Source organism: Musa acuminata, chromosome BXJ2-7 (genome assembly GCF_036884655.1).
Source record: "Musa acuminata AAA Group cultivar baxijiao chromosome BXJ2-7, Cavendish_Baxijiao_AAA, whole genome shotgun sequence".
NCBI lineage: Eukaryota > Viridiplantae > Streptophyta > Magnoliopsida > Zingiberales > Musaceae > Musa > Musa acuminata.
The window spans coordinates 21,208,997-21,232,460 of NC_088344.1; the positions used below are offsets into that span (position 1 = coordinate 21,208,997).

The 23,464-nt window shown below is 39.3% G+C and overlaps 1 protein-coding gene across 1 annotated transcript; it reads left to right on the forward strand.

Moving 5' to 3' along the window:
* Positions 1–16,476: 16,476 nt before the first annotated feature.
* On the forward strand, positions 16,477–23,246 carry LOC135616339 (uncharacterized). Its single transcript, XM_065115527.1, has 2 exons — positions 16,477–17,496; positions 23,025–23,246. Exons 1-2 carry the CDS (start codon positions 16,533–16,535, stop codon positions 23,027–23,029), a joined length of 969 nt encoding a protein of 322 aa, XP_064971599.1. The 5' UTR covers positions 16,477–16,532; the 3' UTR covers positions 23,030–23,246.
* The last annotated feature ends 218 nt before the right edge of the window (positions 23,247–23,464 follow it).

Here is a 23,464-nt window from a genome sequence, read left to right on the forward strand (position 1 = left end):
GTAAACATTTCAAGTGTATAGCAATCATAGCATTTCATTATATGACAAGATATCAACATTGTAAAATTGCGATGTAAGCTCTATATATCTTTTCATTAATGCAAACATTTCACGTGTATAACAATTCTATCATTAATTTACCATATATTTTAAGATATCAATATCGTAAAATTATGATGCAAGTTTTCAATATCTTAACATAATGCAAATATGACAATTATAGCAATTCTATCATCAATTTACCACATATTTCTCCCCCTTTGTCACCGGTAAAAAGGAGAACAATTTAAGCAAATTTTAAGTATAAGTGTGGTAATGATTCATGTCATAAAAAGGTTCATGTCAGTTTTCAACAATAAGTGATAGGATACCAATTATACAAAATTTTCAAGCAAACATGACATGAAGATAACTTTCATTGCTTCTTCCCTTTTATTTGTCATTAACGTTTTGCATGAAGGAGGAAAGCCATTGTGAACTTACTTGAATGAAGTTAAAATGATAAGAGATTAAATCATACTTCATTTTAAAAATCTTCCTTCATCAAGAAAGAATTCATAAGAAGGAATCATTTCATCAAATCCATTTCTCGAAAAAATATTTTTCACAAGGTAAATCTATGAGAGATGCATTTGTTAATTGATTCCATTTGTCAAAAATCAATGATATGAAACAAACTTGATATGACATAGGCTTATGAAAGCTACATTAAGTTCGGAAGAGAAATACTAAAGCATGTATTGTTAGGATCAAGAAAGTCTGAAAGTGAAATTTAACACACTCATTCATTCGGACAAGGTTTTGCTATGGATTTTCAAACGCAATCATGAAGGTAAAACATGCTCATCATCTTGGAAGTTTTGCATCCAAAACACATAATTTCCAATATGTTATTAAGGCATGTAATCGTGTAAAATTCTCATCATAGCAATTAAGTGATTGATCATTGAATCAAGAAAGTCCAAAAAATAAATTTAATAAGTTCATGCGTTCGGACACATCAACATTCCTAATTCTCTTCTAATGAAATCAAATTGTTCTTCACTTAAAGGCTTTGTAAAAATATCAGCTAGTTGATGTTTAGTATCAATAAACTCTATAATTACATCATAATTAGTTAAATCGTTGAAAGTTTATCATACTTTACCATTGCACTAATTCACCCCCCCTCTTAGTGCCGCTCCGGTCCTAACAATTGGTATCAGAGCCCGGTATTTCTCATTTCGGATTTACAATCGGTTGTTCGTCCACCGTTGTTTAACGGATTGGACTACACTTATTGGAAAACTCGAATGAGAGTTTTCTTGATTTCTATGAATTTATATTTATGGAATATCGTTGAAAACGGTTTTTAACTTCCCTCTAAACCGATGAACGAATGGTCGGATTTGGAAAAGATATATTTTTCTTTAAACGCAAAGCCTATGAATGCCTTATTTTGCGCTTTGGACAAAAATGAGTTCAATCGAATTTCTACATGCGAAATGGCCTTTGATATTTGGCAAACACTTGAAATCATGCACGAGGGAACTAGTAGAGTCAAAGACTCGAAAGTTAACATTTTAATGCATGATTTTGAGCTTTTTCAAATGAAGCCGAGCGAAACCATTGTTGACATATACACCCGTTTTACGGATGTCGTTAATGGTTTACAAGCTCTTGGCAAATGTTTCTCGAATTTTAAACTTGTTAGTAAAGTTTTACGATCACTTTCTAAAGCTTGGGAATCAAAAGTAACGGCAATACATGAAACAAAAAATTTAAATATTTTTTCACTTGAAGAACTTATCGGCTCATTGATGACATATGAAATGATGCGCAATGCACATGATGAACACAATGAACACTTGAACCACCTTCCAAAGAATAGGAAGGATTTGGAACTCCGGACAAATGAATACCACTTGAGCGACGACTCAAGTGATGAGGACAATGATGAACTTAAACTTCGAACACTAACTCTTAACAAGTTCATTAAACAAAAATCTAAAATAAACAATGAACTTGAACGGAGGAAGAGGCCAAAGAAAAGGAAGGCACCCAAGGATGAATCAAGAACTTCCAAAAATGAAACGGCGAATTGGGCTTTGACGGGCTTCGACTACAAGGTAAGTAACTCAACTCTCTTGAATTATTTTGAAATTACTTGAAGTTTTTCATGAGTGCTTAATTTAGATAGTAGGAATAGAAAATAAAAAATTATTTTTCAAAAATTATATCATGTTTTTCTTTTAGTATCTTTGAAAAATTAAAAAATTTAAGCATGAAAAGATAGATTCACCTAAAAAGAAAAATGTATGACTACAACAAATAACAAAATGATTTTGTTTGAAAATGCCTTATGCCCAATGAAACCATCATTGATGAATATGCTTTATGTTTAATAGTTTCTTTGGCTTATATGCTCTATCATTATAAATATTTTGAAAATAAATGAAATCATGTTTGATTTGAAGTAATGCATAATGATCATGCTTAATGATGTATTTTTTGATTTGACATAAAAGTGGCTTTAAAAATGATGTATGTTTTGATTTGACATAAATGAAATAGGCATGCTTATATGAAATAGTGAAGTGTCATGCTTGACAATTGTATACTTAATGATGCATAAAGTTGTAATGAAAATATTAATTTTTTAATACTATGATTTGATGATTTTATGCATGACATTGTAAAGTTATATATAATGATGCATAATGATGAAATTGTGTAATAAAAATATTAAACATTTTGAAACCATGTTTTAGTGTCATGCATATTGATCATGCTTAATAAATCTCGAAATTATGCATGATGAATCTTACGATTTATGGATTATTGATTTTTACCATAATAAAAGTACCTTATTGATCTTTGTTGTAATAAATCTTACTCTTTCGGTTTTAAACATGATACATGTTTTTATTTGGCATAAATGAAACAAAATCATATGTTTTGAAACAATCAAAAAGAGGGAAACATTCTTGAAAATTATTTTGCTCGATCTTATTGATTTTGATGAATCCATTTGTATCATCTTGTGAATCTCTTGGATTTTGATAATGATTTTGATGATTTAAATTTGAATAAATTTTTATCGAAATCACAATCTTGATCTCTTGAAATTTATAACATGAAATCCTTTATGAATCAATATTGTTTTCTATTTAAAAGGAGATTCGTCGAAATGTTTCATAGTCTTTTAGTATTCATGATCTTAATAATTATGTTTTGAAACTTTATGTAAACCAAGAATGTTCATCATGATTCTCTCTTTGAATATTTAAAGAGGAGAATTTTCTAGATGAATCATGATTTTGATGATTGAATATTTGATGTGCATGAATTGAGATCTTGCTCTCCTACTATTCTTTTTGCTATTCACCAAAAGGAAGACTAATTCTAATAAGCCATGATATGCTATATGAATTTTATTGTATTCATGAAGTAATATCTCATCACTAATTTTTGTTTATATTCCTTCATGTGATGATATTAATGTATGAAACACATATGATATGATTTTTTTTATACAATTCCATGTATTCGTGAAATATTTATCTCATCACCCAATTAATTCCTCTTGATACTTGGAATATTTTAAAATGTGATCTTGATAAGAATGTTTCAAGTTGCTCTTTGTGCTATATCTTTTCAAATGAATCTTGATCGTGAACTTGTTATTCATGAATTGATATCTTTAAGAAGAATTTTAATGAACCATTGAATCATTCATGAATTGTTATTCATTAAGAAGAATTTTAATGAACCATTGAATCATATCTTTGGTATTCATGAATTGATCCTTATTGATATATTTCATGAATTCTTTGCATATTTAGCTTGTTGAATGGTTGAAATTTTTAGCCATTGAGTCCTTCCTTTCTTTTTGACTTTGATAAAGGGGAGAAGGTTTTTGCTAGCTTGTGCATTGAAAATGAAAGTAAACTTCCTAGCACGCTAAGGAAGTAAAACTTGCATGCTTGCACTTCTCGAAAAGAGAAGAAAGATCTTGCCTATCGAAAGAAGCAAAAAGTGCAAAACTTCAAAAAATTGCAACAAAATTGCTCTTGCCATGCTTTGTATCAAAAATAGGTTGATATCCTTAAAAGCATCACATTAAATTTTTTAGTATCGCAATGTATCACCTATATCGCAAATTGAAATTTTTGAGACTATTATCATATCATGTTTAACAATTGATGTCTTTCATGACATGATTTCTTTGCATTTTTGTCTTGTATATATCATGTGATGATTGAAATATTGATTGATGCAAATTCATAATTTATGTAAAAGTCTAAATCATTGGTTCCTCTCCTTCTTTTCGGCAATGACATAGGGGGAGAAAGATTGCTAGCTCAGGGCAAATGCTGGCTAGCTTGTACTCTTCCCTTCTTTTCGACAAAAACAAAGGGGAGAAAGCTTTTGCTAGTTAGAACATGCAAAGAAAAGCAAAGTGCAATCTTGCACAAGAAGCAAGTGTTGAATTGCCATGATTGAACTTAAGAATCTTACTATGCTTTTGTGCTTATATGTTGTGATGAAAATCTAGCTTCATGTTACAAAAACTTGAATATCTTTTAAAATAGCTAGAGCTACTTCTCCTTTTTGTTGATGACATAGGGGGAGAAGTATATTGATGACTTCATGCATTGAATTGAATATTTTATATATATTTGCATGATGGTTTAAATGTTTTTCATAACATGTGATGAATGTTATTTAGATTTGGGATAATCCAAGTGTTCTATCAATGGCATATTGATAGGGGGAGTTTAGTTAAACTCCGGGGAGTTAAGCTCCATTAGTCATCAATTAGTTGTCATCATCAAAAAGGGGGAGATTGTTGAATCTCGGATTTTGATGATGAAACTAATTGATTGTGTTTAGATGTTTAAAAGTATTTTGAGTGATGTAGGTCTACTCGATCAGGATTAGACAGTTAACGCAGGAGGAATTGACGTTGCGCCGGAGGAGATCACATTAGGATATTGGATGGCAGAAGGCTTCGGACGTCAGGCATCGGGCCAAAAGCGGAATTGCGCCAAGGATATCGGGGTTACGGAGGTCAACCACCGATTGGGCAACAAGCCGCAAGAGAGGACGATGCGCCGAAGAATCGGATGAAGCGCCAACCAATGACGTGCCGGGCAACAGAATGTCAATTCGCTTTGTAATAATTGTCTAGATCGGAGTAGAGTTTTGGCTTGTGTGTGTAGGATTAACTACGATAACAATGAAGACATAAAGCGAAATAAAGTATCGGAGTCAAGCGCGAAGGATTTGTTGCGAGTTCGAGAGTTCGACGGAAGTCCGAAGGTTCGTCGGGAATGCTGCCGAAACTAGCCGAGAATGAGTAGGGAGCTTGCCGAAGGGTTTTTCGGAAGCTCGCCAGAAGGTTCGTTGGAAGTTTGCGGAGCTCACCAAGAAAGATCAGAGCTTGCCGAAGAATCTCATTAGAACTCGCCAAGATCAAATCGTGAAGTCTAGGAGCTTGCCGGGAGTCCGCAGAATGGTTTCCGAGAGTTTATCGGAAGACCGTCGGAAGTTCGTCGGAAGCTCGCCGGAAGAAGTCTTGACATACGGACTTTGTAATAGCTTAGAAAATGTCATTAAATTCGTAGTTAGTATGTTAATTAGGGTTAGGATTGTTGAATCTCGGATTTTGATGATGAAGTCAATTGTCATTTGTTGTCTAATGTATGTGTTGAGATAAGTGTGCAGGATTAACTACGATGAAAGTAAGACATGCAGCAGGAGTTATGCTGGAGTCATGACAATGATCACGTTGGGAGTTCGAGAGCTCGACGGAAGTTCGAACAGTCGTCGGAGGTTCTACGAGAACAAATCCGAGAAGTCCAGAAGCTTGCCAAAGGAGCTCGTCGGAACTTGCCAAGTGGATCGTCGCAGTCCAGGAGTTTGCCGGAAGTCCGCAGGAGCATCACCGAGGGTTCATCGGATGATCGACGGAAGTTCGTCGGAAACTCGCCGGAAGAAGCGAGTGACGCACCGAAGCAAGCTGCAGAATATGTCTTAGGAAATAATCGTAGTTAGCACTTTGATTAAGTTAAAAATGGGAGGTGATCCCATTAGCTTAATCCTAGGGCAATTGGGCCCCTGAAGAACTCAAATTGGGTCGAATGGTTCAACCCATTCGGACCCAGGTTGCTGTGGGAGGTGCAACCGCCCAGGCAGGGAGGTAGCACCGCCCAGGCTATGTCTCCCAACGAGATTGGGCGGTGCAACCGCCCCAGCCAAGAGGTGCAACCGCCCAGGGCTCAGTCTCCGAGCGAGACTGGGCGGTGCAACCTCCTCTGTCAAGAGGTAGCACCGCCAGAGCTCAAGTTTCGAGCTATGCCAGGCAGTGCAACCTCTCCAGTCAAGCGGTGCAACCGCCTGAGCTCGGTCTTTGAGCTCTGACAGAGAGGTGCAACCGCCCCTGACAGAGGTAGCACCGCCCAGAGGCTCAGTCTTCGAGCTCTGCCAAGCGGTGCAACCTCTCCAGTCAGGAGGTGCAACCGCCTGATCCCGGAATTCCGAGATTTGATCGTTTTGAGCTCCAAATTTGAACTGGATTGGGGCCTATAAATACCCCACCCATTCAGCACTGAAAAGATACAGACCTACACCGAATTCTTGATCTTTTCTGTGATTCTAAGAGCTCAAATTTGTGTAAAGTCCAAAAGTTCTCCTCTTTCTGTTCTTCAAGCCTTGAGTTGTAAAGAGAGGAGAGAAAGGTTCTGTAAGGGTTGTCTCCTGAGCCCGTCAAAAGGAGTGAAACTGTAAAAGGGCAGTTGGCCTTCGCCTATTGAAGGAAGGCCTCTAGTTGACGTCGGTGACCTCGTCGGTGGAGGAAGCCAAAAGTGGAGTAGGTCAAGACTAACCGAACCACTCTAAATCTCTGGTTTGCTTTTATTTTGAGCACTTTATCATTACTGCAAACCTCCTACATAGCTACTACTCTCTGCGCTTTTACGAACAAGTTTCTAAGTTCTGATCTTTCCGAATCTGCATTCAGACGTAAATCGGTGTTTTCGTACGATCTTTACATTGCAGTTTACATTTACGTTTTGATTCTATTTATAACTGCAAACTGTCTTCTGCGCTTTTACGAACAAGTTTCTTTGCAGTTTACGTTTATGTTTTGATTCCATTTAGACGCAAACTGCACTTAGACGCAATCTGCGCTTAGACGCAAACTGCGCTTAGACGCAATCTGAGCTTAGACGCAAACTGCGCTTAGATGCAAACTGCGCTTAGACGCAATCTGCATTTAGACGCAAACTGCATTTAGACGCAAACTGCATTTAGATGCAAACTGCGTAAACTGCGCTTAAACGCAAACTGTATTTAGACGTAAACTGCACTTAATCATAAGTAATCTTAGAATCGGTTTTTGCATCAAAATAGTTTTTATCGAATGAACGCAGCTTTCGTTTTTAATCGCTGAAAGATTTCCGCTGCACTAATTCACCCCCCCCCCCCCCCCCCTCTTAGTGCTCTCGATCCTAACAAGGATTAGGTATTAATCCTATAACCCAAGTAGGGGTCAATTGGGCCTAAGTTCGGACTGGTTTGGGCCAAGTTTGGAGCCCAACCAGTGAGCTGAATTGGCCTAGGCGGTGGCACTGCCTAGACTAGGCGGTGGCACCGCCCAGCACCCGAGAGCTAGGCGGTGGCACCGCCAGTCCACTGTTAGTGTCAGAAACTGACAGGCGGTGGCACCGCCATTGATAGGCGGTGGCACCGCTAGCATCGGGAACCAAAGAGAATTCAAATTTTGGAGCCCAAATTTGAATCCTCTTGAGGCCTATAAATACCCCTCAAATCTCAGCTGAGATAACAACCTTTTGGAGAAGCTAGAAGTTGAGAAAAGCTTTAGGAAAAGTCTTGTTTTCAATAGCTTGAGTGTTCACCTCCTTTCTTTTCATTGAAATCTTTGTAAAAGGGTGAACCACTTGTAAGAAGTTGTAAGAGGGGTGTAAGAAGAAGGTTGATCTTCGCCTAGTAAAGGAAGATCATTAGTAGATGCCGGTGGCCTCGACGGAAGAGGAATCGGAGGAGTGGATGTAGGTTACGATTGACCGAACCACTATAAACTATCGTCTTCTCTGGTTTGCATTTATCTTATTGTCATTTATACTACTGCAAACCATCTTCATTTTGATGCTCTACTTCTTTGCCTCCTTCTTACATATGCCTTCAAGTTAAAACGCAATCGAAACAGTTTCAAACAAAATGTTGCTTTTATCGTACGAAGTTTCCGTAAGTGTTTAAATCGTTGAAAGTTTATCATACTTTACCGTTGCACTAATTCACCCCCCCCTCTTAGTGCCGCTCCGGTCCTAACAGGTCATTGGGAGTGGTAGTCGACCTTACGAGGGCTATTGAGTGTCGATAGAGGATCATCCACTCTCGGCGTCATGAGAGGAATATCCCATGTGTTCTTGCTCAGACAAATCCCTAGCCAAGGTCATTCGGGTTGAGAGAGAAAGAGTTCTCTAGGAAAATCCGATTAGAGCGAGACTCGAGTAGAAACCGTATGGGTCTGACAACACCAAGCTCGATATACGGTCTTTAGGATATTAGATGGATGATGGACTATAGGTACACGGTAACTGAGGACAGACAGGTCCAATGGATTGGATTCCCCTGTATCGTCTGGGGACTACGGCGTAGTGGCCTAGTATGTCCGTAGTCGATGAGTCAAGTGAATTATTACAGAGATAATAATTCACTAAGTTAGAAGGAGTTATGACGGGTATGACTTACGGCTAGCTCGATATTGGGCCTAGAGGGTCACACACAAATGGTAGGCATTGCGATGAGTAGAGGTTCGGATATGAGATATCCGACGGAGCCCTTGTCTTATTGGATGTAGATCTAATACCCACTAGGGGAGGACCCATTAGGGTTTGATAGGTGACCTCTATAAATAGGAGGGATTCAGAGCCTCATAGGCTAGAGCCTTTGCTTGCCTTTCCTATTCTCCTCTCCCTCTCCACCTCAGAGCAGGCCTGGAGTTTTGAGGAGCGTCGTTGCAACCCTACTATATGGATCACCACTAGAGAGGAGGACGCTTGACCTCCTTCACCCTCTCCTAAGGATCTGCAAGGAAACATGGATATACGATCTCCATAGGTAACACAATCTACTCTATACGCAGTTTTAAGTTTCACGGATTTTGCGCACCAATCTTTGCATGACGACGAACATCTCTTTGGGAATCGGGGATTTTGTTTCCTTGTTCTTCCGCTGCGCATATGATATCGCCCCCAAGATTTTCCAACAATGGTATTAGAGCCAGGTTGTTCGTGCGAATGATTGGTTTTGAACTGCGTGTGTTGTGTTTAGGAAGAATTTTGACGTCAAAATCGTTGATGCAAAAATAAGGAAAGGCAGCAACAATTGCTGCCCTCGATCTATGTGCATGCAGCGCAGTCGAAGGCGGGCAGCACAGGGGCTGCGTCTGCAGCAACCGGCCGGCGGCCTGCTTGCAGCAGGCTTGCGTTCGGCGGGGCTGGCAGCCCGCGGGCAAAGGCGCCTTCGGCCGCTTCTCCCGCGGGGTGAGGCACCGCAGGTGAAACCCCCCCCCCCCCCCCCCATAGGGGCGGCCGCCCGGCGGGACAGCACCGCCTACGAGCGTTGCCCCACCGGCAGAACCGCCTGTGGGGGCACCCACCTGCAGCGGCAATGCCGCTAGCGGGCGTGCCGCCTACAGGCGAGGGCAGCGCCCTTGCCCCGCCGCACAGGCCACCGCCAGCAGGGTGGCGGCGGCGGTAGCAGTAAGAGGGAATTAGGGTTTTAGGCAAAAAGATAGTTTTACCCCTGTGAATTTGAGAAATTCTAGTTTGTCTTTTATCTAAATTATGAAAATACCCTTAGGAATTGAGAAAATCCCTACATGTCCCTGATTTCAAAAAATATTAATTAATTAAAAGGTTTAGTTGATTATTATTTTTATTATTATCTAGTAGTCCTACATGATGATGATTATTTATACATGTGATGTATGATGTGTGGACGGATGATCATGGACCGTGTGATGTGTGTACTTGTGATTATTATTATTGAGGTCTGCGTGCCTCCATTATATTTCTCGTTTATTGTCGGGCCTACGTACCTATGATTAAGTTGTAATCACATGAGGAGGCATAGCGGGAGCGTGGATACGATAGTGGGACCCACGAGACAAACGATCGTGATGCATGAAGATGCATCAAGATGTCGACGGAACCGACGAGGATGAGATGGACGATCACAGGGTATGGAGATGCACCGTTACACACAAATCTTGATGTGAGTGATTAGGCCTACTGGCTCAGGCCTAATCATATTAGGTTATGATCCATGATCATCTAGTGTGATTGCTTATACACATACTAGATATGTATATATATTTGCATGCGATGTAGATATATATTAAATATGTATATGTGTGATATGTCATATTAGGAGACCAAATCATAGAAACATCTCTCGATAATATTATGTCAGTAAACGTGAGGCAATTAGATTGACCCACGTGGCCTTCCATCGTTGTGTGCAACGAAGGTTGAGTTGGTCGAGTCCCGGTGTAGATTGAGTTGGTCGAGTCCCTCGAGACTCACCTATATCGCGATTCGCTATCTTGCTTACGACATAGAGATGTCACCGGTGACCTGAGGGCATGGTATGCTTGGTCGAGTCCCTCGAGGGTATATCATCAAATTAGACTCATCTTGTAACGAAGGTGTTGACTTAACCGAGCATCATGGTTGGTCGAGTCCCTCGAGGCCATGGTGATTCGGAGGCCGAATAGGATGGGAATCACAAGGAGTTGTGATCGGCAAGAGTTGCCTACCTTTTAGGCTTAGTGTAATTGGTCGAGTCCCTCGAGGTTACACTAAGACGCTGATTGGATCCTAATCCCCACTAGAAGTCTGCCGGAGACTTCCGTTTTACGTGCTGAGGGTGTCGCGTGACTCGTTAGTAAAATAGTGGGAGCATATTAAGATAGAAGTCCATATCTTGATAGTTTATTTCTTGCAAAATCTACATGTTATTCATTTCTGCTGCATCTTTATTTTCAGAAAATGTCGCTTTTGTTGAATCTCGGATTTTGATGATGAAGTCAATTGTCATTTGTTATCTAATCCATATGTTGAGATAAGTGTGCAGGATTAACTACGATAAAAGTAAGATATGCAGCAGGAGTTGCGCTGGAGTCAAGATAATGATCACGTTGGGAGTTCAAGAGTTCGACGGAAGTTCGGACAATCGTCGGAGGTTCTTTAGGAACAAATCCGAGAAGTCCATGAGCTTGCCAAAGAAGCTCGTCGGAACTCGCCAAGTGGATCGTCGCAAGTCCAAGAGTTTGTCGGAAGTCCGCAGGAGCATCACCGAGGGTTCATCGGATGATCGACGGAAGTTCGCCGGAAGCTCACCGGAAGAAGCGATTGACGCACCGGAGCAAGTTGCAGTAAATGTCTTAGGGAATATCATAGTTAGCACAATGATTAAGTTGGAAATGGGAGGTGATCCCATTAACTTAATCTTGGGGCAATTGGGCCCTTGAAAAACCCAAATTAGGCCGAATGGATCAACCCATTCGGACCCTAATTTCTGCCAGGCGGTTGAACCGCCCAAGGTAGGAGGTTGCACCGCCTGAGCTCAGTCTCCGAGCGAGACTGGGAGGTGCAACCGCTCCAGCCAGGCGGTTGCACCGCCTGGGCTCAGTCTCCGAGCGAGACTAGGCGGTGCAACCTCCCCTAACAAGAGGTGGCACCGCTTGGGCTCGGTCTCTGAGCACTGGCTGAGCAGTGCAACCGCCTCAGTCAGGAGGTTGCACCGCTTGAGCTCGGTCTTCGAGCTCTAGCAGGAGGTGCAACCGCCCCTAACAGGAGGTGGCACCGCCCAGAGGCTCAGTCTTCGAGCTCTGCCAGGCGGTGCAACCGCTCCAGTCAGGAGGTGCAACCGCCTGATCCCGGAATTCCGGGAATTGATAGTTTTGAGCTCCAAATTTGAACTGGGTTGGGGCCTATAAATACCCCACCCATTCAGCACTGAAATAGCACAGAATACACTCCGAAATCTTGATCTTGTTTTGTGATTTTTAGAGCTCAAAATTGTTGTAAAGGCCAAAAGTTCTTCTCCCTCTTTTCTTCCAAGTTCTGAGCTGTAAAGAGAGGAGAGAAAATTCTGTAAGGGTTGTCTCCTAAGCCCATCAAAAGGAGTGAAACTGTAAAAGGGTGGTTGGCCTTCGCCTATTGAAGGAAGGCCCCTAGTTGACGTCAGTGACCTCGTCGGTGGAGGAAGCCAAAAGTGGAGTAGGTCAAGATTGACCGAACCACTCTAAATCTCGGTTTTCATTTACTTTGAGCATATTATCTTTACTACAAACCTCCTCTAAAGCTTACTGCTTTCTGCGCATATACAATCGGGTTTCAAGCTTTGCACTTTCCGAATCAGCGTTTAGACGTAAATCTATTTTTTCGTACGATCATCATATTTCAGTTTGTGTTTACATTTTGATCTCTATCTTAACTGCAAACTGCCTTTATATCCTTGTTTAAGCTGCATCTCGCCTAATCAAGTGATTTACGAATTAGCATTTAGACGTAAATCAGTTTCTTCGTACGAACGTCATATTTCAGTTTGCGCTTATATTCTGGTTTTCATCATAACTGCAAACTGCCTTCATAGATTGACTTTAACGTCATCTCTCTTGATCTTAAGTTAAAGTAATCTTAGAATCAGCTTTCACACCGAAATCGTTTTTATCGTTCGAACGTTTTTTTTTTATCGTCGAAAGATTTCCGCTACACTAATTCACCCCCCCCCCCTCTTAGTGCTCTTGATCCTAACAATTTGTATCAGAGCGGGGTTAACTCTCAAACGGATTAAAACCCAAGAGAGATGGCATACACCGGAAACCAAGAGGGCCACTCTATTACACGTCCACCCATATTCAATAGGATGGACTACACTTATTGGAAGACCCGAATGAGGATCTTTCTTATTTCTATGGATTTTGAACTTTGGAATCTTGTCGAAAATGGATTTTCGAAGTCTTCTCTTCCAATGATCGATTGGAATGAATTGGAGAAGAAGGCTTTCGCTCTTAATGCAAAGGCTACGAATGCCTTATTTTGTGCACTTGATAAAAACGAGTTCAACCATGTTTCGGTTTGTGAAACCACATTTGATATTTGGCACACACTCGAAGTGACTCACGAAGGCACAAGTAGAGTGAAAGAGTCAAAAATCAACCTTTTGTTACACTCTTTCGAACTTTTCCGGATGAAACCGAGTTAGACTATTGGCGACATGTTTACCCGTTTCACGGATGTCGTCAACGGTCTAAAAGGACTCGGAAAAAGTTTTTTGGATTTTGAGCTCGTAAATAAGATTCTAAGATCCCTTCCTAAGAGTTGGGATCCTAAAGTCACTATTATTCAAGAGGCGAAAGATCTAAACAACTTCCCTCTTGAAGAACTAATCGGGTCATTAATGACCTACGAGATGACTTGCAAAGCTCATGAAGAGCAAGAAGACATCCTTCCAAAGAACAGGAAGGATATGACACTTAAAATTTCAGAAGACCACTTGAGAGAAAACTCAAGTGATGAGTGTTGAATCTCGTATTTTGATGATGAAACCAATTGATAATTATGTTTATGTTTAACTGCATTTTGAGTGATGCAGGTCTACTCGATCAGGATTAGATAGTTAACGCAGGAGGAATTGACGTTGCGCCGGAGGAGATCACATCAAGATATTGGAAGGCAGATGTAACACCCCTCATTTCCGAATGTTCGTATAAATTTCTGGTGATAATGTAAGCATCTATTTTAATTGACAAAAGAAATAGAGTATGAATCAGAGGTAATTTATTTGTAAGATTTGGGAGATCTGTTCAAAAAAAAAAAAAGAGAAAAGAAAGAATCTGAGGACCTATATGTAAACCCTAAGGACCTAATCGTGAATATGATAAAAACAAGGACTAAACTGCAAAATGCACCAAATGACAAATTCCACCGCTTAAGCCTCTCTGCCTTCGTTCTTAAGGAAGTAGAGGAGGCAGCTCGTGGGTGATCAGGGAAAGAAAGGAAGAAGAAGATGAAGAAGAAGAAGAGAAAAAAAAATTGGGGCTTTTAGGGTTTTTGCTTTAATCTTGTCACTTCGGGTCAAAATTTGCAAAGGCAAGTGTTCTAACCCCATCCTACAGAAGTATTAGACTCTGTTTTTATGTTGATTCAAAATAAATTGGAAGATTTCTGTTTTGAAACTGATATGACTCTTTTTGGACCTAAAACCATGGATTCTGAAATATTTTCGGTAAACTGACCCCTATACACTGCTTCGGCTGTAAGTTTTAGTATAAGATGTGAATTCAGGCAGGAACTATTTTGTTTGTAATTAGACTCTTATGTCTTTCTTTTGACTCCGATTTTGTAGATTTTGGACACCGAATATTTACCCAAACATTTTTTTCAAATGAGCCTATAGACGCTGTAAAATAAAGTTCAAGATTTCTGACCTATCGCTACTAAAATGCCTATAACTCCCTGTTGAAAATTCTGATTTGTACCAAACTGATTTTATTTGAAATTAGACTTGAAAATCTTTCTTTTGACATATGGTTTGAAAATTGTGGAATTCAATTGCCTACCCTATTATCTATTGAATCCGACCCTATAAATTCTGCAAAACAGTGATTGTGATTTTAACCTTGTGTTACCAAATCAGAGGTAACTCTGTGTTGGGAGCCCTGTTTCATATGAAATCTGTTCCATCCGAATATAGATTGATGTATGGTTTGACCATAGTCTTCTTATGGGTATTGGAGCAAAATTGTTATTCTGAAATATTTGTTTGATGTGCCACTGGAATTCTGTCCGAAATCGAGCTTTGGTCGATTTCGCGTATTCTGTTCTATTCCTTTGATTACTTGAATTCGCCTAACCTTCTTATTTGAATTGAGCTAACTATAATTGGATTCCCTGTACACTCTTGCTTCCATTTTCCTTTCTAATATGAATACATTTGTGAGAGATTTGTTCCTTGCGTCATTTGTTCTTAAAAAGGCACATGTAAGCTTCGTTGTTCCGCGTGTGCTTCCGATGTATGCTACTTATTGTTGAAACTGCCCTTTTGTACTCTGGTGTGTGGGATTGTCTGGACCTTTGCCAGAAATGGTAAAGGGTATGCGCTATTTGCCCACTATGTGGGGTCCCGCTATGAGGGATATTCTGTTTGTGCTTGTTGCCCGCTACGTGGGTATGTGATTAGAGCCTGCGATGCTCTGCCGGCCCCCTTTGACTTCACCTAGACGTGGGTGGATGGAGCTCCCAGACGTGGGAGACTTTTGTCAGGTGGTCATTCAGAAATGGATGAATCACATTCTGACTGAGATCCCACTACACCCTCTATATGTTTGATATGACATCCAGAGTTTTGGTGAGTTTGTTTCTGTTCATACTCTGGATAAGATTGATATGATTGCAACGTCAAGGACGACGTTTGAGCTCTTGTACGATATGTGTACCGATATGCTCTGAAAGGCTTCATTCCTTGATGATTTTGCTTCGAAATGTTCCATATGCCGTTCATATGCTTCGAAACATTTTATATGCCATTGATAAGCTCCGATATGTTTCCTTTGTTTCTGATATGCTCCAATTACTCTATGCTCCATCTGTCAGGAACCTAATGGGTATGATTGGAAGGACAATTGTGATTCTGCTCCTAATGATATTATGTCTACGAAATCGTATATTCTGCTTTGTGTTTTGAAACTGTATCTTTTTGGAAATCGTACTATTTTGATATGGATATGTTAGTCACTTGCTGAGCTCTTTATGCTCACCCCGTTTGTTGATAAATTTTTCAGGATAGCGTATCGCTTGCTTAAATGTTAAGATTGGGCTGAGGCAGTGGAAAGTTTAGAAGATGTTGGGCAGAACTTTTGTTAGCATATATGTAGTTGTGTATAAGCTACCTTGCATCTAATGAAATGTGACTATGAATCTAAACCTGTGGATTTTGTGTAAGCTAAAGGATCCCTCATGTATAGGGTTTTGGAATGTTAAATTAAATTTGTGTAATGGTATGAACTTATGGTAAATCGATGATTGTGGTGACTGCATAGATTTCCCCACTTATGGATTTATATTGTGGTTTTTATTTTGATGAGTTGAGTTCAGATTGTATGAATTATCGAGAGATGTGTGCTATGTTTATGAATTGCACAGGGTTATGAATTGGTAGATTATAGAAGTGAAATTTTTGATCTGAATGTTTTCTTAGTGACCTCAAATATGTGTTTGGATCCTGGGTTTATTGTGATGAAGATCTTAAATATTGTCGATATTTTGTCGGGTCGTGACTGAGGTGGTATTAGAGCATGATTTGAGAATCACTAAGAATATTATCTTTATTTGAGGTTTATTGACTGTCATTAGAGATTGATCAAAGAAAATGTTCTTTTGATGTTTTAGGAAGCGAGGATGACGAGATCATCTGGTTCTCCTGTTGCATCTACTGCTGATCAATTGAGTGGTATTATGCGGACTTTGGAGACTATGGCACAAGTGATGCAACAACAACAACAACCTGTCCAACAAGGAAATAATGATGGGACAGAGACATCAAACCAGACGGGGTTGGGAATTGGACATTTTAAGAAGCTTAGTCCTCCCAGTTTCAGTGGTGAGTCTGATCCAATGGTGGCAGAACGATGGATGATGCAGATAGAGAAAATATTTGATGCCTTAAGTTACTCTGATGAACGAAAGGTTTTTCTTGCCACCTTTATGCTGGAAGGAGAAGCTGAACACTGGTGGAGAATGATTAAGAGGATGTCTGAAATCAAACATGAGCTAATGACTTGGAAGTTATTCCAAGAAAAGTTTAACGACAAATATTTTTCAGATTGCATGAGAGAGCAAAAAGAATTGGAGTTCTTGAATCTTATCCAGGGAAGTATGACGGTTACAAAGTATGAATCTAAATTCACTGAGCTCTCCAGATTTGCCACACATATGACTGATGATGAATCTAGAAAGGCAAGAAGGTTTGAAAGGGGATTACGGCCGGCAATAAGAAGCCGAATGTCAGCTTTAAAATTACAGACATATGCTGATACGGTAGAAAGAGCTTTGAAAATTGAAAGAGACATGGAGGAAATTCAAGAAATCATTGGCAAGAACAAAAGGGACAAATTTACTAGCAAAAGCAGGAGAGAAAATGAATATGAAGATAGTAACAAGAGGTTTAAGATATCTGGATTTGAGAAAAGGAAACCATTGGGGAGGACTCAGTTATGTGCAAAATGCGGATTAAATCATGAAACAAGCCGGTGTTTTCGGGTGACTGGAGCATGTTTTGGTTGTGGAAAGCTAGGTCATCAACTAAGAGATTGCCCACTGAATAGAAAAAAAGAGCCACTGTCTCCTAGACCCTCAGCCCATGCTAGAGTGTACGCTATCACTGAACAAGATTCTAAAGCTTCTAAATCAGTGGTGGAAGGTATTCTTCATGTTTCTAAAAGAAATGCAAAAGTTTTGTTTGATCCCGGCTCCAACTTATCGTTTGTTTCAAAATACTTTGCTTGTCACTTGGATATTCCACCTAAACCCCTGGATTATATGTTATATGTAACAACTGCTGTTGGAGATTCATTGGCAACAAACTTGGTCTACCTATCTTGTTTGATCTCTATTGGAGACCATGAACTCTTGGCTGATTTGATTCTCCTAAAGATCCAGGGTTTTGATATTATACTTGGCATGGATTGGTTATCTTCTCATCACGCTAGTATTGATTGTTACAAAAAAATAATTACTTTCTGCATACCAGATCAGCCTATATTTATCTTTGAGGGCATTAGGCATGATATGCCTCCTAGCTTAATATCAGCACTTCAAGCTTATCGTTTTATGCAGAAAGGGTGTTTTTGTTATATGGTGTGTGTAAAGGAGCATTCAAATCAGGAAACCCACCTAGATGAAATTTCAGTGGTCAAAGAATTCCCTGATGTATTCCCTGATGACTTGCCTGGTTTACCTCTAGATAGAGAGGGTGAATTTGCTATTGATCTAGTCCCCAGTACAACCCCAATATCTAAGCCTCCCTATAGAATGGCACCACTCGAGCTAGAAGAGTTAAAGAAGCAAATACAAGAATTATTAGATAAGAGTTTCATACGACCCAGTGTATCCCCATGGGGTGCTCCGGTACTATTAGTGAAGAAGAAGGATGGAACATTGAGGCTTTGTATTGATTATAGACAGTTGAATCAGGTGACCATCAAAAACAAATATCCCATACCTAGAATTGATTATTTGTTTGATCAACTGCAGGGTGCACAAGTATTCTCTAAGATTGACTTGAGGTCAGGTTATTATCAGTTGAAGATCAAGGAGGAGGATATTTCAAAAACAGCTTTCAGAACTCGATATGGTCATTATGAATTCTTAGTGATGCCTTTTGGTCTGACAAATGCCCCTGCAGCTTTTATGGAACTAATGAATAGGATATTTCAACCGCTCTTGGATATCTGTGTAATTGTATTTATTGATGACATATTGGTGTATTCAAAGAGTAATCAGGAGCATGAGGAACACTTGAGAGATGTATTGTCCATACTAAGAGAAAAGAAGTTGTATGCGAAGTTCAACAAATGTGAATTTTGGTTGAATGAAGTTGCTTTCTTAGGTCATGTGATTTCAGGGAAGGGTATATCTGTTGATCCAAAGAAAATAGAAGCTGTAGTTGAATGGGAAGTACCAACAAATGTAACAGAGGTTAGAAGTTTCTTGGGCATGGCAGGATATTACAGGAGATTTGTGGAGGGATTTTCTCGAATTGCTCAACCTCTCACCAAACTCACTAAGAAGAATATGAAATTTGTATGGGGTGATGACTGTGAGCAAAGCTTTCAAGAGTTAAAAAGAAGATTGACTAGTGCCCCTATTCTCACCATTCCAAGTGGTAGTGAGGGATTTGTAGTTTATACTGATGCTTCAAGAAAGGGCCTAGGATGTGTTTTGATGCAAGAAGGGAGAGTAATTGCTTATGCTTCTAGGCAACTTAAAGGTTATGAATTGAATTATCCAACTCATGATTTGGAATTGTCAGCAATTATTTTTGCTCTAAAGATTTGGAGACATTATTTGTATGGTCGACAGTTTGAAATTTTCACTAATCACAAGAGTTTAAAATATATTTTCACTCAGAAGGAGTTGAACATGAGGCAGCGAAGATGGATAGAACTTCTGAAGGATTATGATTGTGCCATCCGTTATCACCCAGGCAAGGCCAATGTTGTAGCTGATGCACATAGTAGGAAATCTACAAGTTTTATGGCTAGTCTGGTCGTGAAGCAATGGAAGCTAATAGAAGAAAATTTTGATTTGAAAGCTTTGAGGAAAGAGCAAGACTCGATGATTTTGATGGCCTCCATTCAAGTGTAGTCTGATCTTATGCAACAAATTAAGGAAGGACAATTACGAGATCCACATTTAATCTACTTGAGGAGTGAAGTAGAAAAGGGATTGAAGCCACAATTTCAAATTTCAAAGGATGGCCTATTGAGATTTGGGGAGAGAGTATGTGTACCAAATGAACTAGATATCAAGAATCAAATCCTAACTGAAAGTCATACTTCAAAGTACACCCTACACCCTGGGAGCACTAAGATGTATAGAGATCTTCAAAGTCATTATTGGTGGGAAGGCATGAAGAAGGAAATTGCAATGTATGTTTCAAAATGTTTGACGTGTCAGCAAATCAAAGTAGAACACCAAAGACCTGGAGGGTTACTGCAACCTTTAGTTATTCCTAAATGGAAATGGGAATGTATTACTATGGACTTTGTTTCGGGACTACCCAGAACCTCGAGGAAGCATGATGCTATTTGGGTTATCATTGATAGGTTAACAAAATCTGCACATTTCCTACCGGTTAATATGACTTATTCACTTGATAGACTTGCAGATTTATATGTTAATGAAATAGTAAGACTTCATGGTATTCCAAAGGAGATCATCTCTGATAGAGACTCCAGATTTCTCTCTAGATTCTGGAGAAGATTACAGGAATCTATAGGCACGAAAGTCAAGTTTAGTACTGCATATCATCCTCAAACTGATGGTCAGTCAGAGAGAACAATTCAAACACTTGAGGATTTGCTTAGAGCCTATGTTATGGATTAGAAAGGTGAATGGGATAAGGATATTTCACTCGTTGAGTTCACGTATAATAATAGTTATCATTCAAGTATTCAGATGGCTCCTTATGAAGCTCTATATGGACGAAAGTGCATAACACCTATATGTTGGGAGGAAGTTGGAGACAGAAAGTTGTTAGCACCGGACAAGATACAAGAAACTACCGAGAAAATTCAAGTTATAAGGAAAAGGTTAAAAGCTGCTCAGAGTCGTCAAAAGAGTTATGCCGACAATAGAAGGCGAGATATTGAGTTTGAAATCGGAGATTTGGTATTCTTAAAAGTCTCCCCTTCCAAAGGCATTATAAGGTTTGGGAAGAAAGGAAAATTAAGCCCAAGATTTGTTGGACCTTTTGAGGTTATTGAGAGGGTTGGTTCTGTCGCTTACAGGATTGCCTTACCACTAGCATTGAGCCATGTCCATGATATATTTCATGTCTCGATGATTAGAAAGTATATGTATGACCCTTCTCACATCATTAAGTATGAGCTGGTGGAGATCGATAAAGATTTATCCTATGTGGAAGAGCCTATTTAGATTATTGATAAGAAAGAAAAAGTCCTAAGGAATCGGGTCATTCCACTGGTTCAAGTAATTTGGAGACATCATTCTGGAGCGGAGACAACTTGGGAGCTAGAAGAGGAAATTAAAAAGGTGTATCCTCGTCTTTTCATCGAATAGAGGTACGATAAATTTAGAGGACTAAATTTTTCTTTTAAGGGGGGGAGAGTGTAACACCCCTCATTTCCGAATGTTCGTATAAATTTCTGGTGATAATGTAAGCATCTATTTTAATTGACAAAAGAAATAGAGTATGAATTAGAGGTAACTTATTTGTAAGATTTGGGAGATATGTTCAAAAAAAAAAAAGAGAAAAGAAAGAATCTGAGGACCTATATGTAAACCCTAAGGACCTAATCGTGAATATGATAAAAACAAGGACTAAACTGCAAAATGCACCAAATGACAAATTCCACCGCTTAAGCCTCTCTGCCTTTGTTCTTAAGGAAGCAGAGGAGGCAGCTCGTGGGTGATCAGGGAAAGAAAGGAAGAAGAAGAAGAAGAAGAGAAAAAAAAATTAGGGCTTTTAGGGTTTTTGCTTTAATCTTGTCACTTCGGGTCAAAATTTGCAAAGGCAAGTGTTCTAACCCCATCCTACAGAAGTATTAGACTCTGTTTTTATGTTGATTCAAAATAAATTGGAAGATTTCTGTTTTGAAACTGATATGACTCTTTTTGGACCTAAAACCATGGATTCTGAAATATTTTCGGTAAACTGACCCCTATACACTGCTTCGGCTGTAAGTTTTAGTATAAGATGTGAATTCAGGCAGGAACTATTTTGTTTGTAATTAGACTCTTATGTCTTTCTTTTGACACCAATTTTGTAGAATTTGGACACCGAATACTTACCCAAACATTTTTTTCAAATGAGCCTATAGACGCTGTAAAACAGAGTTCAAGATTTCTGACCTATCGCTACTAAAATGCCTATAACTCCCTGTTGAAAATTCTGATTTGTACCAAACTGATTTTATTTGAAACTAGACTTGAAAATCTTTCTTTTGACATATGGTTTGAAAATTTTGGAATTCAATTGCCTACCCTATTATCTGTTGAATCCGACCCTATAAATTCTGCAAAACAGTGATTGTGATTTTGACCTTGTGTTACCAAATCAGAGGTAACTCTGTGTTGGGAGCCCTGTTTCATATGAAATCTGTTCCATCCGAATATAGATTGATGTATGGTTTGACCATAGTCTTCTTATGGGTATTGGAGCAAAATTGTTATTCTGAAATATTTGTTTGATGTGCCACTGGAATTCTGTCCGAAATCGAGCTTTGGTCGATTTCGCGTATTCTGTTCTATTCCTTTGATTACTTGAATTCGCCTAACCTTCTTATTTGAATTGAGCTAACTATAATTGGATTCCCTGTACACTCTTGCTTCCATTTTCCTTTCTAATATGAATACATTTGTGAGAGATTTGTTCCTTGCGTCATTTGTTCTTAAAAAGGCACATGTAAGCTTCGTTGTTCCGCGTGTGCTTCCGATGTATGCTACTTATTGTTGAAACTGCCCTTTTGTACTCTGGTGTGTGGGATTGTCTGGACCTTTGCCAGAAATGGTAAAGGGTATGCGCTATTTGCCCACTATGTGGGGTCCCGCTATGAGGGATATTCTGTTTGTGTTTGTTGCCCGCTACGTGGGTATGTGATTAGAGCCTGCGATGCTCTGCCGGCCCCCTTTGACTTCACCTAGACGTGGGTGGATGGAGCTCCCAGACGTGGGAGACTTTTGTCAGGTGGTCATTCAGAAATGGATGAATCACATTCTGACTGAGATCCCACTACACCCTCTATATGTTTGATATGACATCCAGAGTTTTGGTGAGTTTGTTTCTGTTCATACTCTGGATAAGATTGATATGATTGCAACGTCAAGGACGACGTTTGAGCTCTTGTACGATATGTGTACCGATATGCTCTGAAAGGCTTCATTCCTTGATGATTTTGCTTCGAAATGTTCCATATGCCGTTCATATGCTTCGAAACATTTTATATGCCATTGATAAGCTCCGATATGTTTCCTTTGTTTCTGATATGCTCCAATTACTCTATGCTCCATCTGTCAGGAACCTAATGGGTATGATTGGAAGGACAATTGTGATTCTGCTCCTAATGATATTATGTCTACGAAATCGTATATTCTGCTTTGTGTTTTGAAACTGTATCTTTTTGGAAATCGTACTATTTTGATATGGATATGTTAGTCACTTGCTAAGCTCTTTATGCTAACCCCGTTTGTTGATAAATTTTTCAGGATAGCGTATCGCTTGCTTAAATGTTAAGATTGGGCTGAGGCAGTGGAAAGTTTAGAAGACGTTGGGCAGAACTTTTGTTAGCATATATGTAGTTGTGTATAAGCTACCTTGCATCTAATGAAATGTGACTATGAATCTAAACCTGTGGATTTTGTGTAAGCTAAAGGATCCCTCATGTATAGGGTTTTGGAATGTTAAATTAAATTTGTGTAATGGTATGAACTTATGGTAAATCGATGATTATGGTGACTGCATAGATTTCCCCACTTGTGGATTTATATTGTGGTTTTTATTTTGATGAGTTGAGTTCAGATTGTATGAATTATCGAGAGATGTGTGCTATGTTTATGAATTGCATAGGGTTATGAATTGGTAGATTATAGAAGTGAAATTTTTGATCTGAATGTTTTCTTAGTGACCTCAAATATGTGTTTGGATC

What these genes read in the sequence shown, in the direction of transcription:
- LOC135616339 (XM_065115527.1), top strand. Translation starts at nt 16,533, where the DNA reads ATGCGGACTTTGGAGACTATGGCACAAGTGATGCAACAACAACAACAA.